The sequence below is a fragment of the Mustela lutreola genome, chromosome 8 (genome assembly GCF_030435805.1).
Source record: "Mustela lutreola isolate mMusLut2 chromosome 8, mMusLut2.pri, whole genome shotgun sequence".
NCBI lineage: Eukaryota > Metazoa > Chordata > Mammalia > Carnivora > Mustelidae > Mustela > Mustela lutreola.
Window position 1 is genome coordinate 137,000,911 of NC_081297.1, and position 24,327 is coordinate 137,025,237.

Consider the following 24,327-nt stretch of genomic DNA (forward strand, 5'->3'; position numbering starts at 1 on the left):
CCCTCCCTGATAATAAGGTATTATTATAATATATTAATCATAATTAATAATAATTATTATTATCATTATTAAATAATAATTATTATATTAACCTCTTAGGGTGGTTGTGAAGATAACAAAATTCAACGCCCTTCAAACTGTCCCTGCAACTTAGTGCGGGCTTTGCAAGTGACTCTGCCATAAAGACGGCCTCACGAGAGGATGCAACACTGTTTCCCAGACGGAGCTCTGTAGAAACCATCCCCTCAGAATCTTTAACACCCCACTGCAGCGCACGTACCAACCAGCCACAAATACTGACCTGAGAACAGGCTAGACTCTTGGCCGTGAGCTCTTTCTGCAGGCTAACATTGGGTTACTCCAATTTCTCTCCTGCAGAGTCTCGAATACTCTAATTCACAAAGGCAATCGGGTGTTTCCCAAACTCATTTGACCTTGGAACCCTTTTATAATGAACTGTCTCAAGACACAAATGAGGATTTTTTAAGCTAAAATATATATTTTATATTTACTATAGAAGATGATATATATTTATAAATGTTTTGTTTATAGTAAATAATGTATACTTACGGGCGCCTGGGTGGCTCAGTGGGTTGAGCCGCTGCTTTCGGCTCGGGTCGTGATCTCGGAGTCCTGGGATCGAGTCCCGCATCGGGCTCTCAGCGGGGAGCCTGCTTCCCTCTCTCTCTCTCTGCCTGCCTCTCTATCTACTTGTGATTTCTCTCTGTCAAATAAATAAATAAAATATTAAAAAAAAAATAATGTATACTTACTATAGAAAAATATATATATTATATATATTATATATTTACTATATATAAGGATTAACTCAATCTTCACAAACAACCTTGGAAGGAGGTAATGTTCTTATTTGCATTTAATAGGTGGGTAACTGAGACACAGAGCAGGTGATCACTTGCCTAAGGTCACACAGTTAAGTGGCAGAGCTGGGCTTGAACCCAGGCAGCCTGGCTCTAGCACCAGCCTCTTATCCCTTTGCTCCAGAACACACTTTCTAGAACTCTGAGGTTCCCTCTAGGACAGTGAGGCCCCTGAAGTCTCAGGAGGAATGGGCCTCTGAACCTAAAGGGCAGCATGGGTTCCTCTTGCCAGGCTGGGCCAACAGGCTGTCCAAAGAGTGAGAGGGGCACAGAGAGCTCCTTTCTCAGGATGGCAGGGTTGGCCCAGCAGCAGAGTGGCAGCAACGAGGCCCGTCTGCTCTTCGAGCCGCTGCGGAGCACCTGACTTGGGGTCCAGAGCAGCTCTCATGAGATATTCTCATCAGCAGCCTAGCCTCAGTCCGGAGTCTCAGGGCCCCCTCTGGGCTGGATTTGCACCTAATGGAAGCCCCACCAGGACCCAAAGCGGGAGCGTGAGTGCCAGCATAACAAGCCACAGCGATTCCACAGAGAGCAAAACCTGATGGGAGCATCTAAAACCAAACCCTCCCTGCCCGTCACTCTTCAGCCTGCCAACTTTGAATGAATGAATGAATGAATGAAGTGCACTTTCACCTTAGCAATTACCTAAGAAGCCACTTCAGTGGAAAACATTCCTAAATCTGTTCCCAGGGTTAGAGGTTTTTTTGTTTGTTTGTTTTGTTTTGTTGTTCCTAAGTTGTTTTTTTGTTTTGTTTTGTTTTGTTTGTTTGTTTTTTTGGACAGAGAGAGACACAGCAAGAGAGGGAACACAAGCAGGGGGAGTGGGAGAGGGAGAAGCAGGCTTCCCACCAAGCAAGGAGCCCAGTGTGGGGCTTGATCTCAGGACCTCAGGATCATGACCTGACCCAAAGGCAGATGCTTAATGACTGAGCCCCCACTAGGCACCCCAGAGTTAGAAGTTCTAACTTGTTTTTGGTTTCTTGGTCTTTGTTTGTTCCATTTTTAGGCTATAGTAGGAATTCCAGAAATTACTGAGGCATCCTGTATATTAAGTAAACCTAATCCATAGGTTTTTAAAGTAAGTTCAAGTAAGCTGGAGTTTTGGAGTGTGACATACATACAGAAAAGTGCTCAGATCGTCACTATAGATCCTAGCGAGTTTTCATGTTAGTGAAATAGACCTGTGTGGTCAGCACCTAACCCAAGAAAGAGAACATTACTACACCCTAGCAGACCCCTTATGCCCCACTCAGCTACTACCCGCTAAAGGACAGCCAATGGCTGGGGCGGGGCTGTGGGGAAGAAGGGAGGAGCCTTTGCCAGGAGATGTGGACTAGAGGCTGCTCCCCATCAGCCATAGTGATCTTCAAGGGTGGAGGGACCCAGGCATGAGGCAGGAGCAACAAATTGTCAGGAGCAGGCCACTTGGGAAGGATGGCGCACTCAGGAAGAGTTGGGTTTGCTCTTATAAGGGGTTCAGTGGCAACCCCTACTGGTGAAGTGGGGTATTACACATTATGTATATTGGCAGTAGAAGGAAAGAGGTGATTGATTTCCCATGGCTATGGTGTGAGGCCAAGCATTCCCAGAACATGAGTGATATCCTTACGGTCAAAAGAAGACTGGAGAAAGATGGTGGCAGAAAAAGAGTTGAGATAGCTCTACAAAGCTTGCCCTCCCCTGCGACCTATTGGAGGATGATGGTAGCCACACATCACACAACCAGCCGGCATTGTTCCTTCTCCTTCGTTAAAGGAGTCCTGTTCACATCACGTCTGTTGTTCTGTGTGGACAGGTATCTGGTTTTATCAGATGGATAATAAACAATGGATAAGGAGATAGAAATCCCAGAAATAAATTCACTTTCTGGTCAACTCACAGAAATACAGCTGTCCTATAAAGTAAAGCATATGCCTTCCCATCTTTGCCTTGAGCTCATTCATACATTACTTGAAATCTGGTTGCAGGTGTGTGTATGTTGGATTTATTTTTTTCTCCCTCTTCTAAATTTTACCTTCAAAGGAATTCAGCGTCTCTAGATTTTCCAGGAACAGAACAATATAGCCATTTCTGTTTAAAGAAAGTTCCTGGTCCATTTCTCCCACACGTAACTCCCCAGGGCATTGAATCATTCCACAGTCACCAGGTCTGACTATGCCGCAGTGGTGATGGGACAGACACATTCTTTCTCCTGGGGTTTGCTCTGTCCAGGGGAGGGGCAGACACCTGGTAAGCAAGGAAACAGTGATACAGTGATACAGGATACAGTGATACAGTGTCTGCAGGGGGGAGTCATCAGGCAAGGCATAATGTAGACAAGGCATAAGGAAGGTCTCCCTGAGAAGGTAGCGTTTGAACGACCACTGAAGTGAGGAAAAAGCTCCAGCTGTGCAGAGGTCTGGGGGGCAAAATCATTCCAAGTGGGAAGCTGAGGCTCTTAACAGGAACGTGCTTGGTGTATTGAGGTGACAGGAAAAAGAGCAAGGTGACTGATGCAGGGGGACAAATAAGAATCAGAGGAAAAAATCAGATTGCACGAGTCATTCTCCATGGTGGAAAGTGTAGTGTCCTTCCACACGCGGTGACTAGATCACCGCTGGAGGTTTCAGAGACAAGACCTTATCTGTGGGGTTTTTTTTTTCTTGTGATTTGTACGCAGTTTTATTTTTTCTCAATTTTTAATTGAAACATCTTAGTTTTTTAAGCTTTTGATTTAGAGATTATAGATTCACATGCAATTTATATACTACTATATAGCCTTTGCTCGGTTTCCCCTACTGGCAGTATCTTACTAGGCTATGGTAAAAAACCACAACCACGAGATTGATGTGATACAGCCAACACACAGAGAAATCTCCATCCCCCGCAGGATTCCCTTATGTTGTACTCTCAGCCCAAACCCATTTCCCTTCAGCCGCCACCCCATTCTTACCCCCTGGCAACATCTAATCTGGTCTCCATTTCTCTAATTTTATTTCAAGGATGTAATTTTGGGGGTGCTGGGGTGGCGCGGTCAGTTAAGCATCCGACTCTTGGTGTTGGCTCAGGTCATAATCTCAGCGTCATGAGACTGAGCCCCACATCAAATAAATAATTAAATCTTTTCCAAAAAAAAAAAAAAAGAAGAAGAAGAAGAATGTAATTTTGGTGGAATCATACGGTATAGGACTTTTTAGAATGAGATTTTCTCACTCAACACAATTCTCGGAAGATTCTTTGGGTTGTTGGATGTATTCATAGTTTGTTTCTTGTCATTGCTGAGCAGTGCCCTGTAGCACAGACATACCACAGTTTGCGTGCCCACTCACCCACCAAAGGTCAAGGACAGCTGAATTGTTTCCAGTTTCAAGCTGTTACAAATATAGCTGTTCTAAACATTCGTGCACAAGGTTTCATCCAAATGTATGTCATCCTCTCTCTGGGATAAACGTCCAGGAGTGTGATCGCTGGGTTGTATGGCGCTAGCTGTGTGATTTGGGGTTTTTTGTTTGTTTTGTTTTGTTTAAAGATTTTATTTATTTATTTGACAGACAGAGATCACAAGTAAGCAGAGAGGCAGGTGGGCGGCGGTGGGGGGCAGTGGGTGGGTACAGGCCCCATGCTGAGCAGAGAGCCCGATGTGGGGCATGATTCCAGGACCCTGGGATCATGACCTGAGCTGAAGGCAGAGGCTTTAAGCCACTGAGCCACTCAGGCGCCCCTGTGTGATTTGTTTTTAAACAAAGTGCTGAACTGTTTTGGAGAGTGGCTGTACCGTTTGACATTCCCACCAGCAAAGTAGGAATGAGCCCATTTCTGTACATCCTCGCAGTTTGCCATTACTGCTCTTTTTTTATTTTCGCCATTCTGATAGATGTGCAAGTGACATCTCATGGCTTTAATTTCCATTTCCCTAAATGGCTCACGGTGCTGAACATATTTTCATGTGCTTATTTGCCATCTGTACATCCTCTTCTTCTGTGAAATGTCTCTTTGTGTCTTTGCCTGTGTTCTAATTAAGTTGTCTGCTTTTTAGCTGTTGATTTTGAGTGAGACAGATCTTTTGTTAGATAGGTGGTCTGCACCTATTTTGTCACATTCGGTAGCTTTTTTTTTTTTTTTTTTAATCCTTTTGACAGGGTCTTTCACAGAGCAAAAGCTTTTAATTTTGAGGAAATCTAATGGATCAGTGGGGTTTTTTTATGGAGATTACACTTTGGGCATCAAGTAATAGAACTCCTTGCCTTGCCCTAAATCATGAATATTTCCCCATATTTTTTCCTAGAAATTTTAGTTTTATGTTTTCGACTGGGTCGTTTTGCATTCATTTTTGTATGAGGTGTGGGACTTTCATCAAGGTTTTTGGTTTTTGTGTTTTTGTTGGTTTGCCTAGGGATGGTATCTTAGCTTCCCTTGTTGGACAGGTTGTCTCTCCTTCATTGAATAACTTTCGCACGTTTGTCAAAAGCAAGTTGGGCATATTCGTGTGGGTCTCTTTCTGGGGTCTCCACTCTGCTCTACTGATCTGTGTGTCTGTCCCTCCACCATTAACCATATCGTCTTGATTAGTGTAGCTGTAAAATAAATTTGGAAGTTAGGTAGACTTACTCTTTCCATTTTCTTCTTCTTTTTTTTAAATTTTTTTATTCTTCTTTTTAAAAATGATGGTAGCCATGTTCTTTGGCTTTCCATATCAATTTTGGGTTTGTTTTTTTTTTTTTTTTTCCAATTAAAATTCTGGATCCAGAATTCACGACCTGAAGATAAAAAGTCACATGTTACGTTGACTGAGCCAGCCAGGCGCCCCTCCATATAAATTTTAAAATAAACTTACTGTATCAAACAACAACCATATCCTGCGGAAATTTGGATGGGCATTGCGTTCAACCTCTAGGTCAATACAGTGAGAATTGACCTCTTTGCTATATTAAATCTTTCAGTGTATGAATTGTATTTCTTCATGTACTTAGATTGTCTTTGATTTGTGAGATTTATTTATTTATTTGAGGGGGGGAGAGCAGAGAGAGGGGCAGAGGATGAGGCAGAATCCTAAAGCAGACTCCCTGCTGAGCGGGGAACCCAACGCAATGCTCCATCTCACGACCCTGAGACCATGACTTGAGCCGCTATCAAGAGTCACCACTTAACTGAGCCACCCAGGCGTCCCAATCGTCTTTGATCTCTTTCATCAATACTGTGGAGTTTGCAGCATACAAGTCGTGTTTTGTTAGATTTATCTAAATGTATTTCTCCCTTTTTTGAGCAATTGTATATATTTTTATTTTTTGTCCATGTGTTCATTGCTAGGACAAAGAAATACAATTGATTTCTCTATGTTTATCTCGTATTCTCCAACCTTGCTGGATTCGTTTATTCTAGGAATTTTTTGTAGATCTACTGGGATTTTCTCCTTAGATAATCATGTCATCTGCAAATAAAGATAGTTGTATTTCTTCCTTTTCAATCTGACCCTGAAGATTTCTTTGGGGGAGAGTTTTTTTCAACTATGAATTCAATTTCTTTAATAGCTATACAGCTATTCAGGTGATCTCTTTAATATTGGATGCATTAGGGTACTTTTTTGGGGAGGAATTGGTTCATTTCATCTGCGTTGACAGATTTATGTGGGTAGAGTTGTTCGTCGTAATCCCCCTTCTTATCTTATGACGTCTGTAGTCTGTTGTGCTAGCCCTTGTTTCATTCCTGATTCTGTTAATATGTGTTCTTTTTTTTTTTTTTCCTTTGACAGTCTTTTCTAAGAATTCACTCTGTGTTTCATTATTTTCTCTACTATTTTTCTATTTTAACCTCCATCGATTGTTGCTCTTACCTTTATTATTTGCTTGCTTTAGGTTTATTTTGCTTTTCTTTTTCCAGGTTCTCGAATAGGAACTTAGATTACTGATTTGAGACTTTTTCTCTTATATATGCATTTTATACCGTGTATATCCTTCTCCACGCTGCTCTGGCTGTGTACCGTAAATTTTGATGTTATTTTCATTTTTCATTCAGTTCAGTGTTATTTTTTTATTTCCCCCTGGAACTTTCTTTTTTTTTTTTTTTTTTTTTTTTTTTTTTTTGGACTTACAGATTGTTTCCAAATGTTTGGAGATTTTCTTATTATCTGTTATTGATTTCTAGTTTGACTCCACTGGGGTCAGAGAGTACCTTCTGTATTACTTGATCATTTTAAGTTTTTGAGTTTGGCTTTATGGCCCTACGTATTGTCTATCGTGATATCTTCCATTGACACTTGAAAACACTGTTTTCTGCTATGGTCAAGTGGAGTGTTCTATAAGCATCAGGAAAATTCTGTTGGTTGATGGTGATGTTGAGTCTTCGTAGCCTACAGATTCTCTCCCTGTGCTATCAGTTCAGATAGGGGTATTGAAGTCTTCAACTATAATTGTGGATTTGTCTGTTTCTCCTATCAGTTCTCTCAGAATCACATAGAAGACACATATAAGCTCTGTTGTTGGGCGCCTACACATTTAGGGCTGCAATATCTTCTTGGTGAATTAACCCTTTTATCATTAAATAATGCTCCTCCCTGCTTCTGTTCATTTTCTTTGCTCTGAAATCCACTTTATCTGATAATAATATAGCCACTCCTGCTTCTTTTTGATTAAGGTTTGCATAATTTTTTTTTACCCTCTTACTTTCAACCTACCTTTTTCATTATATTTAAAATGATTTCTTCCCCTGGGGCTAAAAAGACATTATATGTTAATAAAAAACAAAAAATTTTTTAAAAAGTGATTTCCTGTAAACAACATATAGTTGAGCTCTTCATCCATTCTGCCAATCTCTGTCTTTTAATTGGTATATTTAGACCATTTATATTTTTTGATATTTTAGGGCTTACGTCTGCCATCTTATTTTTTGTTTTCTGTTTGGTTTCTCTGCCTTAGGTTTTCTTTTCCCTGCCTTCCTGTGGGCTACTTGAACATATATTTGAATTCCATTTTTATTTGTCTGTAATTTTTGTGATAGCTTTTGTATAGTCTCATATCGCTTTTCTAGTGGTTGCTTGCAGTATTCCATTATATATATGTAACAGCACATTCTACTGGTACCATCTTTTTACTAGTTCAAGTGAAATAAAGAACCTTGCCTCCCTTTATGCCCATTTGCCCTCCCCCACTTATGACATAATCGTCTTTAAATATTTCCTCTACCCGCATTTAAAGCCACATCAAACAGTGTTACAATTTTTGTACCAACAATCAAATGTAATTAGGAAACTCAAGAGGAGAAAGAAGCCTATTATGCTTACCCATATTCTTGTTTACCATGTTCTTTCTTCCTTCCTGAGTTCCAAGCTTACTGTTTTATCCCTTCCTTTCAATTTAGGGAAATTTCTTTAACCATTCTTCTAGGGGAATTCTCCTGGTCACACATTCTCTAAGTTTTCCTTCATCTGAGAATGTCTGATTTCCCTTTTATTACTAAAAGATACTGTCACGGGCTATTATTTGTTTGATATTTTCCTTTACATCAACTTATCATCTGTTAAATGCATTTAGAAAGGAAATGTTAAAGTACTACCATAAACGGAAAGTCTGCATCACTTGCCATGAATAGAGGGGACATATCAGAATACACAGGTGACTATTTAAAAGCACTTTATTGTGTGTTCGATTTCATTTTTTACACAATTCCAGTGACAGACATGGGACTCTGGCTGACCTCAGGGAACTCCGGTGGCCCTCCCATCTCTTTGGTGCCCTTCCCATACTTTTTCCGGGTGTGTTCGAGCAGAGAGAGGCCCATTGCTTACAGGTCAGTCCAACACATCCCACAAAGGAGGGCCCGTCTAGGGACAAACCACTGTTGACAATGGACTGAGGCAGAGAACTCACTGTCATTGTCCCCCTGAAAGTAACAATATTTCCAGCATCTCCTGATTTTGAGATGTGGCTTTTTTCACCTTTTAGCATTTCACAATTTGAAATGGGTCTTTGAAAACGGATGTGTGTATTTAATGCAGTGAGGTCTTTTTTTTTTCCTCTCCCTAAAAGCTGCCAATAATTGCATGACATTTTAGAATCTAGAAAAAGAGAGATTGGTTTGAATTGTAGGAAATTGCTGTTCGTTTGAGGGGTTACAAAAATGGTCAAATCTCGGCACTTTCCTTTGGTTCAGTCTAATGGTACGCTGTGATCTGATCCTTTTTAGTTCTCCTACCAACCTCAGCAAGCAGATATTTTTAATCCACTTTGGAAGAGGATGCCAAGACCCGGAAAAGCTGAGTAACTTTCCTAAGGTCACAGAGCTAGTGAACGAGGAGCCAGAATTGGCACCCAACCCCATCTGGCCCCACTGCCCCATGTTTTTACCACTGTGTAGAACCCCTGCCTAATTCCCCTAAAAAGGCACTTGGGGATCAATCCCAGCATTCCTTTCTGAAGAAAAGAAAATGTTTGGGTGTCTTCTTAGGAGAGAAGTGAGGGTCTAAGAGAGGAAAGATGTCATCCCCAAATTCACAGGTGCCCCCCTCAGGCATTGCCTACCAACCGTGACATTAAGAACTTCACTTCACTCCCCTTTCATTCTATGGAGCCACATGGTTCTGAATCCTCAAGTCCCAAGTTCACACCATGTGCACACCCAGCATTTTCCATGAGAGACCTGAATGGCTGGTCCCTAGCAGCATACCCGTAACCACCGCTAACCAGGTGCCATGTACTCAGCTCAGCCAGATGTCCACCCATCCAGCCTACGCCTTCACCTAAAAGTACTTCTCTTAAATGTACAACTCAGAGGACAGTATAAGTATCTTCCCAGCACACCTACCCCACCTACCCACACCTCCGTTCTGCTGCCTTCCAGTTGAAGGCCAGAGTTAACCAAACCCAACAGATACCCCAAACTGACCATCTAACTCAGCGGGTCTCTCCCCACTGAAGCTATTAACTGATACTAATTACAGCACCCCTTCTTGCTCGGAGGAACCCTCCTGGGGTTGTGATTCATTTGGGTGCTGGGGAACTAGAGGGAATGAGACCAACAACCCCTCTACCTGGAGGAAAGGAACAGGAAAGGGTACAGAGCAGACACCTCAACAAACCCAGAGGAAGTCAAGGATAGAGTGGGGAGTTTTCTCTTGCGGGGGGCTGGTGTCTGAAAGAGAGGTGGCCTGAAAGCCTTGAGAAAAGCAGCATTTTGGGTCCTGACCTTGGGAGCATCACCATCAACCTTCACGTGGTGTCCAGCGCTTAGCAGATGCCCAGTCAATAGTCGAAGAAAGAATTACCGCGTGAATGGCTACATGGCTTAGCACATGGTGTGATGTTCACATTCATGAGAACTTTAGGGGATATGTGACCAAAGCCCAGGGAATGGCCAGTGTCCACTTTGACCCTTGACTCTTCCTCTTTCTCTTTCTCCTGAACTTCTAATACTTTCATCATAATCATCCTCTTTCCTCAGGGGGTAGGGGGGTTTATTTCACCAATAATAGACTTCATTTTTTAGAATGGCTTTAGCTTTATAGAAAAATTGAAAAGATAGCACAGGGGTCCCCACACAACCCCTCACCCACATTCCCTTGTTATTAACATCTTACAGTGGCGTGGTACATTTGTTTTAGTGAATGAGCCAACACTGAGACATTATTCCATACTTTATTCCTATTTCCTTAGCGTTTGTCTATCGTCTTCTCCTGCTCCAGGATCCCATCCAGAACACCACATGACTCCTCTTGGCCAAGACCACTTCTCAGACTCGTTTTTTTGGTGACCTTGACAAATTTTGAGGAGTCCTAATCAAATATACCATAAAGGATGCCCTCTCCTGGAAGAGGGGATGTTTTTCTTGCTGTTAGACTGAGGTTGTGGGTTTAGAGCAGAGGACTACAGAGGTCAAGTGCCATTCCCACCACATTAAGGGCACACACTCTCAACCTGAGTGTTCACTGCCAACATTGACCACAGGCCACCCAGTCCAGGAAGTACATCTTCCTTCATTCCATTACCCAAGGTGGTTAGACACTTGCTTGTTTTTCTGTGGTTTCCACAGAAACCAGACACAGTATCTCGCTGCCCTCCCTGCTTAGGGTCTCACGGAGACCTGAAGTCAAGGTGTCCACAGGGCTGTGTTCCTTTCCAGAAGCTGCAAGGAAGAATGCACCTGCAAGCTCATTTAGGTTTGGGTAGAATTGACTTCCTGGTGGTTGTAAGACTAAGGCCCCACTTCCTTGCTGCCTGCCACTGGGGGTCCCATTTCTCTCGCAGAGCTGTTGCCCGCACTCCCCCACTCAAGCTTGCCATGGGGTCCCTTCCATCTGGAAACCAGCGACAGCACATCAAGTCCTTCTCAGGCTTCAAATCCCTTGACTTCCTCTTCTCCCCCATCCCTTCTGAATCCTCTTCTGCCTCTAATTTTAAGGGCTTCTTGTGATTGCAGTGGGCCTGCCCGGATAATCCAGAATAATATACTTACTTTAAGGTCAATTGAAACCTTAGTTAGTAACCTTAATTACCCTCATGGAGCCCCTTTTGCCCTGTAATGGAACATATTTGCAGGCGTGCTATCTCACGGTATTCTCAGTGCCAGGGATTCAGGGACTACAGTCTCCGGGGGGGGCCATAGCTGTGCCCAGTGCACGGCAGTCCTCAAACCTTAGTGTGCCTGGGAATTATGGGCAGAGCTCGGTATCATGGATCCTGACTCAGTGGGCCTGGGGTGCTCATCTGCCTTTCTGACAGGCTCCCAGGCCTCTTCGCTGCTGGTGGTCTCTGGAACCCATCTTGAGGCACAGGCTTAAGGCCAGGGGAAGCAAATGTACAGCTGTAGCTCAGGTCAAACCCAAGAGAGCCCCAGAATCACCAGGACACTTGTTCAAATCAAGATTGCTGGGCCCTGCCTTCAGTGTTTCTCAGTCAGAAGGTCTGGAATGGGACCAGAGAATTTGCATTTCCAACGACTCCAGGTGATACTGATGCTGCTGGTCCAGGGACCACACTTTGAGAAACCACAGGAAGCCATGAGACAGGCTATCGCTTTGTGGATGTCAAGAGGAGCGTTTAACACCTTTTGGTCCTAAGACGTCATCTTTGAAAGCAGAATTCCTTTGTCCAATATTGATTGCGTCCCTGTAGGCACCTGTGTGGATCACGCCCCTGGCATCGTGGTGTCTTTAATCAAACGGTCGATTCTCTTTTCATGTGTCGAGCTGTATCCTGCTTCGGGAGCACGATGAAAAAGGTTCAAGAATATCTCAAACCACGGACGTCATCAGTTGCTCCAAACCCATCTTTTTAAAAAAACCCAAAAATAATATTTATTGTGCGTGGTCATAGAAAATGCCGATAAAACTGAAAAGGGAAAACATCGTGAGCCCACCCAAAGGGGGCAACCCTACTCTTCCAGATGTTTTCTGTACCTGTCAATCTGAGTATATATGTGTAGAGGGTTTTATTTCCAAAAATACACGGTACACACTGTGTTGTAACCTACTTTCCGTAATATATTGTAAATGCCTTTCTACCTCACCCCCATTTTCAGCTCCTGGTTTCAACCCCCTTCACCCAGTAAAAAGCATCAGATGCCATGATTCGTGGCTTCCCTCCCACGCACCTGCAGATGAAGGCAGATTAATGATCAGCAGCGGGGCCCAGCAGGGAGAGGCAAAAGCACGAAGAACACGGGGCAATGAGAAACGGGCTCCTTTGTCCCTGGGCGATCAGAGGCAGCTGTCGCTCTGTACCACAGGACTTGTTTCCCCCCTTTATTTGGAGCAAGTGATTCAGCTGAGCATTCCTGGATCCGGATATGCCTCAGCACCAAAATCACATTCCTAAGAAAGCTGAATCAGGAGCATTTGTGTCTGGGTATCGGAGAGCAGTCATGGGATCACAAGGGCTTCCTGCTGCTGCTTTCAGGATAATTCGCTGCTTCTAGCACTACAGAGTATTGATCAAGGTGTGATTGGGGTAAAAACTTATTTTCCACTCTGCGAGCTGTGAAACTTGCTTTCCGATGGGTGGTAACTGATTGGAGCGAGGGAGAAGGATTTAATTACAAAGTAAGCTCTCGCCAGTGAACAGACCAGAAACAGACAACAGTCCAACACAGCAAGCAAATGCAGGGCTTGCAAAACACACTGAGTGGTGTGAGGCCTGGTGGAGGGGGCGGAGGGGAGGTGGGGGGCCTTAGAACCTGCCAAAAGTTTCAGGCCCCTCTCGCCTGGGAGGCAGGCATTCCTGCTGACAGCTTGGATGAGGCCATGCAGGGCCCAGCAGCATGAACTTTTCTTTCTTTGCTGCAGAACGAGGTCATCAGCCAGCAGCTGTGCGTCATCTTCACCCACTGCTACGGGCCCTACCCCATCCCCAAGCTCACGGAGATCAAGCGCAAGCAGACCTCGCGCCTGGGTGAGTGGCATTGTGGTTGGAGCCCACAGAGGTAGCAAAGTCCCCTAGAGAATCTTAGGCGGTGCTGGAGGGCACGGAGGATGGATACAGGAGTCCGGCAGGTAGAGATCGTGGTACCAGTGATCACAGGATAGCTGGAGACTACACCTTGGAAATGTGGACAGGAGACTGGCCAATACCTCGTCCCTCTAACTGAAGGACTTCGTCCCACAGAGATAGACAGAGAGACCCAGGGCCCATGCACCTTCTGCACAGGTGGTTTCCCCATTCTGAAGGAAGGCTGAGCTGTGCGGGCAGCTCTCCCCCTAGCCCCGTCCTCACCCTCTCATCTAAGAAGTCCCCATTCCTCCCTGAGGAGGAACAAGCAGGGGACAGTGACAGGCCAGCAGTGTTCCTCTAATGGAGTCCCTCTGCACAGACCGAGGAGGAGAGGAAACAAGTGCTCCCATGCACACACACACACAGAGTGTACTCGAGCTGAGGAGACAGATCACTCTGAGATCCCATCCGAGTAGCAGTAATCCCTGTTTGTTCTGCTTGGACATGGCATGGGGCTGGCCCCAGCCTAGCAGTCCCAGCTTCTGGAATTTTCCAGAAGAACCCTTTCATCGGGCACTGATTTCATTCAGAGGATCCTGGGACTGCCGTAAGCTGGCTGATCGGTCTGAAAAAAAAAAAGCAAAGCAATGCTTGGCTGCCTTGAAGCCTGATATACGAGGCTCCTGCTGCAGGGGCCTTTCTCCTCGCTGCCTGGGAAATGATAAAATATGAAAGATAAAGAATGCCTTTTCCAGGGAAGGTTGGGGACTTTCCTACTTCCTGTGAACTTTTCCTGTAAAGACTGGGAAGCCTTTGAGAGATGGGAGCATCTGAAAATGCGATTCTTTAACAAAACCATTACGTTTGGAAGAGGTGCACTAGTTAAAATTAGTGAGAAGTCCTGAATCACTTGCTAATGTAAACGATACCACTTTTTGCTAAAACAAAAAAGTTAGTAACCAAGTCAAATCTTGTCTGTTTTCCTTTATGCCCGTTGGGTACAAGGTACCAAAACCACGAATATTTCCACCTTATAGAAAGCAGGTGTTAATTAAACTGTTATCAGGGCAATGCATTGCAAAGACCAATCATATTAACAGACTTCAGAGACTGACGTTTTGTTACACTCCCAGGCCGTAGCAATCCTGTCTGACATCTCGGTGCCTTTACAAGATACCCTCGTTAGAGCCAGCATTTGCAGGGGCCATTCAATGACACAGCATAAAATCTGCTTTCCTGTAGTTATTGGCGAGGAGGGAACATTTTTTTCCTCCTGAATTTGCTGAGCTTTCCTTCACCCGCAATTAAAAGGGCCTCGTTTTCAAGCCACGCACTAGAATTTCAGGGGTTAGCACTGAGAGAAGACAGGCAGGCCTGAGAGGCTCAAAGCTTACTGTGTAGGAGAAAGAGGGCAGAATAAAATTATGAGTAAGTGCACGATGGAAAACGTAGGGCTTCCCTCTTCAGTAGAGCATTTCCAGCTAGGATGACTGAAAGTCGCCAAACAGTGGCCCTTTAGAGACCTGCTTTAAAGGCAAGATAGGTGTGATTCATGACTAGGGTCCCAGATTGGAATTTCTGAAGAGCCAGGAGGCTATATAAGTGAGTGAAATGGGTTCCCTATAAGACAGTAGGGAGTGGTGGGGACTGTAGCCCACTGATGCCTGATTTTTCTGTGACTGCGTTGTCCTCTTGCCCTCCCAGTGAATTCTGGGAGAGAATGGTTAAAAGAACCACAGGTAGGAGACATGAGTAATTTGGGAAACAGGAGTGGGGGCTAGTTGGAGGTGGGCAGTAGGAGTGAGATGGGGTGGTTGTTCAGAAGGAGAAGGTTACGCCAAACCTTTAGTGTTTAAAGCAAGTGGAGAAGGGAATTTTATTCAACTCCGAGGACATCTCCGGTAGCCTCTTTTCTCTTCATCTGGGTTGTTCAGAAGTGTGTGAGTTTTTTAATAAAATACCTAATGATAGTGGGATTATAAGTGATTTTGCCTGTTTTATGCTTTTTTGATATGTTCTAAGTTTCAAGTTTTTTTAATGGGAAGAAGTGAGGTAGCTATATGTAGCGACAGAAATGTGAATGGAGAGCCACCTTCTGGGGCCACCTGGGGGCTGAGGGGCCACCTCCCCTTCGAAGGCTGGAAGAGAAGGGTCGCCAGGAATCCAAATTCTGGCTTCAAGTTACAGCAGGGTCTGGGCAAAGTAGGGCCAGGCCAGGGGTCCAAGGTACTACTGTCGGGGGGGCCCAATGACTGGCATCATGGCTCCCAGGAATGCAGGGGATTGGTCTAAACCCCCAGCCTAAACCCAGCCAAAGGAAGCAGCAGGAGTTTCATTTCAGCATAGCGCTTTAAGCCCTGGAGAAGGGCCTAGCAACAAGCAGGTCCTCCAACTAAGAAGAGGCCTGATGTCCTCCACAGGCTCTCAGAACAAGACTGTGGAACAAGGGTCATGAGTACTGTGTGTCCGCCATGTTGCTATGTACTTTGCAGAAGTTCATGTAATGCTCACAGAAACTCGCATGTAGATGCACAATGGGTATTACCATTCCCATTAAACAGAAGGGGAGACAGAGGCTCAGAAAGGTTAAATAGCTTGCCCAAGGTCACACAGTTGAGATTTCTGGCTTCAGAACCCACCCAGGGGGCATACAGGCGCTGTGAGAGCACAGGTAGGGCATGCTTGGTCCATCTGGGGGGGGGGGGGGAGGGAATCAGGCAAGGCTTACTAATGGAAGGTGTCTGCACTGATGCTTGAAGACCACATTGGGGAGAACAGGGTTTGGAAGGGGATGGAAGAGTGTTCTGAGTAGAAGGAACAGCAGGGGAAGGGCCAGAGGGGAGAATGTTTAGCACTGGTGTGGCTCAGCATGCATGCTGGTTGACAGGGATGTGACTGGGGAGAGGCCAGAGAAGGCAACAGAAGCCCCATCACCAGGAGCCTCGTTAGGAAGTTGGGACTTTTTCCTGGAAGCTCTGGGGAGCTATGGAAAGGTTTAGAGCAGAGGAGGGGTGTGATCAAATCTGCCTTTAGGAAGGATGCCTGTGGTGAAGTGGACCATCAGGTTGAGGAGCCAAGAGCAGAGGCAGGGACCAACAGAGGCTCCCACTGGTCCCCAGACAAGAGACCATGTGGCCCTGGGGGAGCTGCGGCATTGGGGGTGGAGAGAAACAGGGAAATCAAGAAACACTTAGGAGGAAGAGAAGCCAGTGTTTGTGATAGACTCGGTCTGGCTAAGCCCAGGAGAAGAAGGTGTCCTGTTGCCTTCGAATCCCTGGCTTGGGCAGTGGGTAGATGGTGGTGCCGTTCACGGGACCAGAGGCACCGGGCAAGGCACATTTTGCAGAAAGAATCTTCTTCCCATGAGCTGGGAACGCAGCACATCCTCAGACTCAGAACTTGGATGCAGAAACCCCCAGAAAAGTCATCTTCCATTTAGAGTCCTCTAAAGGTCCTCCCTGGGGCAGCACAGCCCAGGTGGGCTCAGGGTGGGTGACCTAAGAGGAAGCCCCACCAGCGGTTAGACCCACCTTGCCCTTGAACCTGGGTCCAGACTGACTTAGGACCTGAGCAGGGTGGCACCCAGTCAGGGTTAGGGGTGTTAGTGGATGTTCCCAAGCGGCAGAAGCCCCGAGGAGTGGACAGACTGGCACCTTCAGGAGCTGTGGGTCTCCGTGGCTCAAATGACAGGCAGATCGGGGCAGAGTAGGGAGGGCGGGAGGAATCCTAGTGCTGAACAAGGCAGGCGCTCCAATTTGAATGCCCGAGTTCAAATCCTGGCTCCTCCACCTGTCACTGGCTTGAACGTCTGTGTGCCCGTGTCCCCAGCTGCACAACGGACAGGGGTCCCTGCCTCCCAGGACCGAGTGCATTGGCGCATGTGCCTGCCAGCTTGCACAGTGCCTGACCCGTCCTAAGGGCTCAGTAAGCAGCGGCTCTACTCTCTGTTATTGTGGGAGACGAGAGCCGGGAACTGGTTCGAGTGACTCTGACTCTGGCAGAGAAGGGCTTGGATTTCAAATCACCTGAAAACCCCTTTTCCATCAGGCAGGGAGAGCGCTGAGCCCTAGAAGGAGGAGCAAAGGTGGGGGGTGGCATTCTTAACAGGCAAGGTGGGCATAACTTTCACATCTGGAAGTCACCTGCATGGGGCTCGGGGTGAGTCTCTTCTGAGGAAATACTACTTTTAATCACAATCAGCTATGATTTCCTATGCAAGACTGAATTTCAGTAATTTGAGTGTTCCTGTGATTGTTTCTGTCTGTCCCCTTTGGGGTCACTGTCTCGCCAATGAATACCGTATCCCCATGGTTTCCCTGTTCGCTCTTCTTGGCACTTTCCAGAAGAGGAATGCAAACGCCACCCTTCTTTCACTAAAGCAACCCTTTCCCCCCCTTCCTGTTCTAGATCCTCATTTTCTGAACAATAAAGAAATGTCCGATGTTACCTTTCTGGTAGAAGGAAGACCGTTCTATGCTCACAAAGTGTTGTTATTCACGGCCTCTCCCAGGTACGTACTGTCAGCTTCCAAAGCAGCTGAATCAGGAGTGTGGCCATTGCTGTTACCGTTCTCTGAAATTCAATTTTGGTGGTACTTTCCCTGGATGGGAAGATGATCTTTTCCAAACCAAGAGTTCAAGAGCAGAGGGCACTCGTGCACCCGCGCTCACAGCAACAACCTTCACAGTGGCCAAAAGGTAGAAGCCACCCAAATGTCCATCAGTAGATGAACTGATACACCAAGTGTGGGATATACGTATTTTATTTAGCCTTAAAAAGGAAGGCAGTTTTGACAAATGCTACAGCATGATGAACTTTGGGGACATTATGCAAAGAAAGAAGCCAGTCATGAAAAGATGAATACTGTAGGATTCCATTTACAGGTAGTACCTAGAGTGGTCTGCTTCATGGGGACCGAAAGTGGGATGCTGGCGGCCCGGGGCTGGGGGCTGGGAGCAGGGGAGGAAGGGGGAGTTGTTTAATTGGGTACACAGTAGGTTCTGGAGATTGGTTGCACAACAGAATGAATATACTTAACATTTCTGTATGCTTTAAATGGTTAAGATAGTCATTTTTCTTTTTTTTTAAGATTTTATTTATTTATTTGATAGAGATCACAAGTAGGCAGAGAGGCAGGCAGAGAGAGAGGAAGAAGCAGGCTCCCCACTGAACAGAGAACCCAATGCGGGCCTCCATCTCAGGACCCTGGGATCGTGACCTGAGCTGAAGGCAGAGGCTTTAACTCACTGAGCCACCCAGGTGCCCCAATGGTCATTTTCTTTCTTTTTTTTTTTTTTTTCCAATGGTCATTTTCTATTATGTGTTTTTTACCACAATTTTTAAAGTACAGAGCAGCCACTAGCATAAACAGCAGCGCCTTTGTGTGACTTAGGCAAGGGCACCTGTTCTTCTGGGCACCGAGCTTTTGGAACAGAGTGTGGATTGGATTTTAGCTCCCCCGGCCCAGAGCCCTCACACGGTTCCAGCCTGAAACATCTCATGCCTGCTCTCCAAATATCCCAGAACTCTGGCATGAGCCACCCGAAATGCACAGGTCTTGAACTGGACTTTTCCCTCTGACTATGGAGCTGACAACAGCCTGGCCCTCTCCCTGCCAACTTTGCTATGGCCCTTAGTCCTTCCGCTTTGAGTTGAAATGAGTTGACCATTTAGAACCACATTATCCAAAGACCTGAACTGGGATTCGTGAGGGCGCGCAGAGGAGAAGGAGATGTCAGATAAGGAGGCCGCCGGGGTGCGCCGAGGTGAGGATACTGGGTGCCCATTTCCAGGATGTTTGCTGATGAATGCATGTGACCAGTACTTCCCAGGCTCCCCTGGTCTCCCACTGCCTCCCCCCAAAGCTGAAAACTAGCCCCAGATGTCTGCTTTGCCACCATAAGAAAAATGCATTGTGCCTTACGTGGTTTTCGGCTATGATGCATATAAAAGCAGAAGAGAAGTTGTCCCAATGTTCATGTCTTGGTTTTGACACCATGGATCTGTAGGATGCTAACATCAAGAGAAGCTGGGCGGAGGGCCTTTAGGAGCTCTGTACTGTCTTTATACCTTTTCTGCAAATATACCATTATTTCAAAATTAAAAGTTTAAGAAAAGAGACACAGGGACATCTGGGTAGCTCAGTCATTGAGCATCTGCCTTCGGCTCAGGTCATGATCCCGGGGACCTGGGATCGAGCCCCTCATCGGGCTCCCTGCTTAGTGGGAAGCCTGCTTCCCCCTCTCCCGCTCTCCTGCTTGTGTTCCCTCACTCGCTGTCTCTCTCTCTGTCAAATAAATGAATAAAATCTTAAAAAAAAAAAAAAGAAAGAAAGAAAAGAGACATAGCTTAGCTTCTTCCTTAATGTGTACGAGTATGTTCCGTGGCCTGGGTCTGTACCCACTCAGAGCCTACAGTTCTGTTGATCACAGGGAAGCATATCTAAAACCCAGTAGGAAAGTCATCCGTAGAGAGGTCGTTAGGCCACAGATGATTAATTACCTATGATGCCTCAGATCCAGGCTGGCATGGGTTCTGGGGATGCCACAGGGTCAGGAAGGCAGAGTCCCTGCCCTCCTGGGGCAAAGATGGTGTGCGGGGCAGAGCTCACAGGAGGCGGGGCGCTCCGTGAGCCCCAGAGGGACATGAAGCCTGCGCTCAGGAGGGACCCCATGAAGGACCCAGCCTTGTGATGGGTCCTGCAGGAGGGACAGGTGGGTTTTCAAACGGTATTCATTCTGTTCCAATCACCTGTATGAGAAATAGCAGTTCAAACCACTTTTTTTTTTTTTTTTTTTTTTTTTTTGGACTCTCTCCACCCAGTGTGGGTCTCAAACTCAGCACCCTGAGATCAAGAGTCGCAAACTCTTCCAACTGAGCCAGCCAGGTGCCCCTGAAGTTAAAACTTTAAATTTTTTTTTTTTAAGATTTTATTTATTTGTCAGGGAGAGAGAGCAAGCACAGGCGGACAGAATGGCAGGCAGAGGCAGAGGGAGAAGCAGGCTCCCTGCCGAGCAAGGAGCCCGATGTGGGACTTGATCCCAGGATGCTGGGATCATGACCTGAGCCGAAGATAGTCGCTTAACCAACTGAGCCACCCAGGCGTCCCTAAAACTTTAAATTTAAAAAGATGGTTTGAGGGGCGCCTGGGTGGCTCAGTGGATTAAGCCGCTGCCTTCGGCTCAGGTCATGATCTCAGAGTCCTGGGATCGAGCCCCGCATCGGGCTCTCTGCTCAGCAGGGAGCCTGCTTCCCCCTCTGTCTCTGCCTGCCTCTCTGCCTACTTGTGATCTCTCTCTGTCAAATAAAATAAATAAAATCTTTAAAAAAAAAAAAAATAAAAAAAATAAAAAGATGGTTTGAGGGCACCTGGCTGGCTCACGTCAGAAGAGCATGCTACTCTAGATCTCAGGGTGGTAAGTTGGAGCCCCGCATTGGGCAGGGAGGTTACTTAAATAAAAAACTTTACATAGGGGCGCCTGGGTGGCTCAGTCATTAAACATCTGCCTTCAGCTCAGGTCATCCCAGGGTTCTGGGATCCAGCCCCACATTAGACTCCCTGCTCTGTGGGAAGCCTGCTTCTCCCTCTCTCCCACACCCCTGCTTGTGTTTCTTCTCTCACTATGTCTCCCTCTGTCAAAGAAATAAATAAAATCTTTTTTAAAAATTCTAAAAAATAATTCAAATTGAAGTATGGCATCATACTGGGGTGAGGTGACGGTCGCTTTAGGGTGTCTGTGGGCCGTGTCGCCCATGGAGTGCAAAGTGGGGGAATACAGGGTTTTACATGTCTCTCTCATCAGAGAGTGGAGATTCTCACAAACTACGGATGTGTTTGTGGGTCTTTTTATCTCCCTTCTTGTGTCCTTGTTCAGGTTCAAAGCGCTCCTGTCCAGCAAGCCAACAAATGACAGCACCTGCATAGAGATCGGTTACGTGAAGTACCCCATCTTTCAGGTGAGACCCTGCCGTGGCCTGGAACGTCCTGTGGTGGGCGCAGGGCACAGGGCTTCCCTGCAGGCCTCCCGCTGTGGACTGGCCACTGCAGAGTCCTCAGTCCCCTGACTCTGAGTCCCTTCTCGCACCCCCTCCAGTTTACCATCATTTTATCCCTACAGGATTTATTGAGCACCTACTGTATGCCTAGCACTCTGCTAGGACCTGGGGACACAGGGATAAAGGATCTTCCTCCCCTGGGGCCTCACAGTCCGGGGGTGGTAACTCTGAGCAATTAATTTCTTACAATACAACGTGGGAATGGGTGAGAGAGAGGAAGCAGAGCCAATGTGCTCCAGCAATTCAGACCAGAGAAATCAGGGAAGGCCTCCTGGGGAGGCGTTGGCTGGAATAGTGAGGGCTGAGGAGAATCTGGGGAACCATAGGAAGCCTTGAGGCTTAAAAAAGGGAGTTAGAAGATTCTAGGCAGAGAACAGCAGGGATGAAGTCCCAGAGCTGTGGTCAGCCTCGTGCAATGAGGAGCCAGCCAACTTTTAAAGAGTGCACTCCCTCAGTGCTGTCCCCACAGCAGCCAGAGTTATGCGCCGTCCGCGTGGGTGGACTCAGGGCCGGAATCTGCGGGACTCAGGGCAGGACCTGGTCTCCTGCAGTTCAGCTCAGGAAGCACAGCCCTGGGAAGAGCACACGGGTGGCTGAGGCTCAGGCAGGTCCGCAGGGGACTCATGGTCCAAGAGGGTTGTTGAGACGGCTCGGAGATGGTGGCAAGTGGGAGGGACAGGAGACAGGGCTGGCCATGGCCAGGGCGGCGGGACGAGGCTACTAATCTGGACACGGGAGGACAGAGCTGCATTCTGGGACTGAAATGCAGCATTTTCCTATTTAAAATCAGTATCTATGGGCACCTGGGTGGCTCAGTGGGTTAAGCCACTGCCTTCGGCTCAGGTCATGATCTCAGGGTCCTGGGATCGAGTCCCGCATCGGGCTCTCTGCTCAGCAGGGAGCCTGCTTCCTCCTCTCTCTCTCTCTCTGCCTGCCTCTCTGCCTACTTGTGATCTCTCTCTGTCAAATAAATACATTAGAAAAAATCTTAAAAAAAAAAATTCTCTTTAAAATCAGTATCTACCACGGGGCCTTGGGCATTTCACCAGCCCCTCCGAGGCTCCTTTCCTCGTCTGGTGGAGAGGAGAGAGGGGGTACCGCAGGCGGTGGAACAGCATAAACAAAGGCCCAGTTGTGGGAAGTCATGGGTGTGTTTGAGAGAAAGTGATTATCCGTCTGTTCAGCTGGGTCCTAGGGTATAGTGGAGACTGAAACTACTTCCTGGGACCACATAGTATGAGCCAAGTCAGAAGGCAGGCCAGATGGTGGTTCTTCCCTCTACCCTTGACCCTGGTCCCCCAGATCCTGCTGTTCAGAGAGCTGCCAGGAAGCCACCATACCCTCACACAAGCCCCTAAAGCCTGTTGTGGCGCCTGCATCTCCACCATTAGAGATTCATTTCTTTGGTTATGCTGAAACTTCAAAAGAAAGAATCCTTCCCAAGTAACTATGGGTAAGGCACTCTTTGAGGCTCATTTCCTCCATTTTTAACAATTTAATCATTATCACCTCTAGGTCATGGGTTCTTGCAGAGATTAGCAAGTAGGACAACACGAGGAAGCGTTCAACTTGGCAATATTTAAGAGGGTTGTTGTTTTTCTGAGCTGTAACTTGCAAACCACCTTCCTACTCAACACAAGACTTGGTAGAATAGGTTACTTGGCACTGAGCGAGGGAGAAAGGGCAAATGAGGTTTCTAAGGATAAAGCTAATCTGGGTGAGTCATTCCACTGGGGCGGGGGAGGGGCGCGGTGAGGAGGCTGGAGCCCCAGCCTAGGACTAGGGCACTGGCGCGCCCCCACACCCAGCTTCTCACCCCAGTGTCTCACCACACTTCCCGCTGACAACCAAGTGGCCACAGTCCTTTCTGGAACAGTGGTGGCTATGGAGTTTGAAATTTTCCAGAAGAACTGCTGCTTTGCTTTAGGATTCACGGAGGAAGGACCCTGAAGAAACCTTTGTGGGGCTTTAACTATGAATGAGATACTGACCTCTGCTTGCCCGTGGTTATCTGGATTTTTCTTGCTGGTTTTAGAGATGAAGAAACTGAGGCTCAGAAAACTTAAATCCTGTGCCCCAAGTCTTAGTGCTACTTAGGGACAGAGCCAGGATGGGAGCCCAGTCCATCTGGTGCCAAAGCCTAGGGACTTGGTCCTGGAATGCCCTTTCTAAAGGGGGACAGTGGTAAGAACAGCCCCCATTTCTTGAATGCTGGCTATGTGTCGGGCTCCAAGCTGGTGCTTCTCAGCCTCTGCTGGACATTGAAGTCATGTGAGGAGCTTTAAAAATTGCCCGTGCCCGGGCTGTCCATCGGAACCTGGGCTGGAGCCCAGGCATCATCAGGATGCTGAAGTCAGCCAGCCCAGACGAAAGAATCACAGGCCCACGAGAGTCTGAGCATGAAGTAAGGGCTGGAAAACGCACACCTCCCACCTCTTCCCACGTTCGTGAAGGGGGCACTTACGCCAGAAAGCCTGGAACTAATTGGGGAGGTTCCTGTAATAGGAACCGTAGAGTAGGCATCTAGTGCATGTTTGCCGTGCAGACCCATTGAATGAGAGAGACCTGCGTGAGGAAAGCACGCCCCAGAGGACTCTGAGGCCTGTAATTGCTTTTGACTGGGGAAGGTTTCCTGGTCACATTAGCCTCGGGTTACTATAAGGAGGAGGGACGGTTTAGTGAGCCCCCGGGGAATTCTCTGTGTGCTTGCCCCGTCCCCATAAAAGAAAAGCCTCATTTGTGGCTTGAAATAGGCCGAAGAGGGCTGAATCTGACCCAGAAGGAGGCTCCCAGGGGCCTGTTCACTTCCCTTCCATGCTGACAGAAGAATTTTAGCAAATGAAACTGCCTGGAGTTTCCTCCCCGCCAGACGGTTTAGCATCGTGCACAGGCGAGCACCGGACGCAGCTGCACCTGCAAGCGGGGGCCTCCGGAGGCCGAGGAGGCGATTAACTCCGGGCTTCGTGCAGGTTTCAGCTGCCAAGAAAAACAACTCC

At 46.8% G+C, this 24,327-nt stretch overlaps 1 protein-coding gene across 4 annotated transcripts in view; it reads left to right on the top strand.

Moving 5' to 3' along the window:
• Positions 1 to 24,327, top strand: part of ABTB3 (ankyrin repeat and BTB domain containing 3) — a 288,735-nt gene that overhangs the window by 250,544 nt on the left and 13,864 nt on the right. For all 4 annotated transcript variants that reach the window (XM_059186771.1, XM_059186772.1, XM_059186770.1 and 1 more), the window contains 3 exons: positions 13,132 to 13,237; positions 17,684 to 17,786; positions 21,151 to 21,232. In XM_059186771.1, the coding sequence (XP_059042754.1) occupies positions 13,132 to 13,237; positions 17,684 to 17,786; positions 21,151 to 21,232 (291 nt within the window). The remainder of the gene's footprint in view (positions 1 to 13,131; positions 13,238 to 17,683; positions 17,787 to 21,150; positions 21,233 to 24,327) is intronic.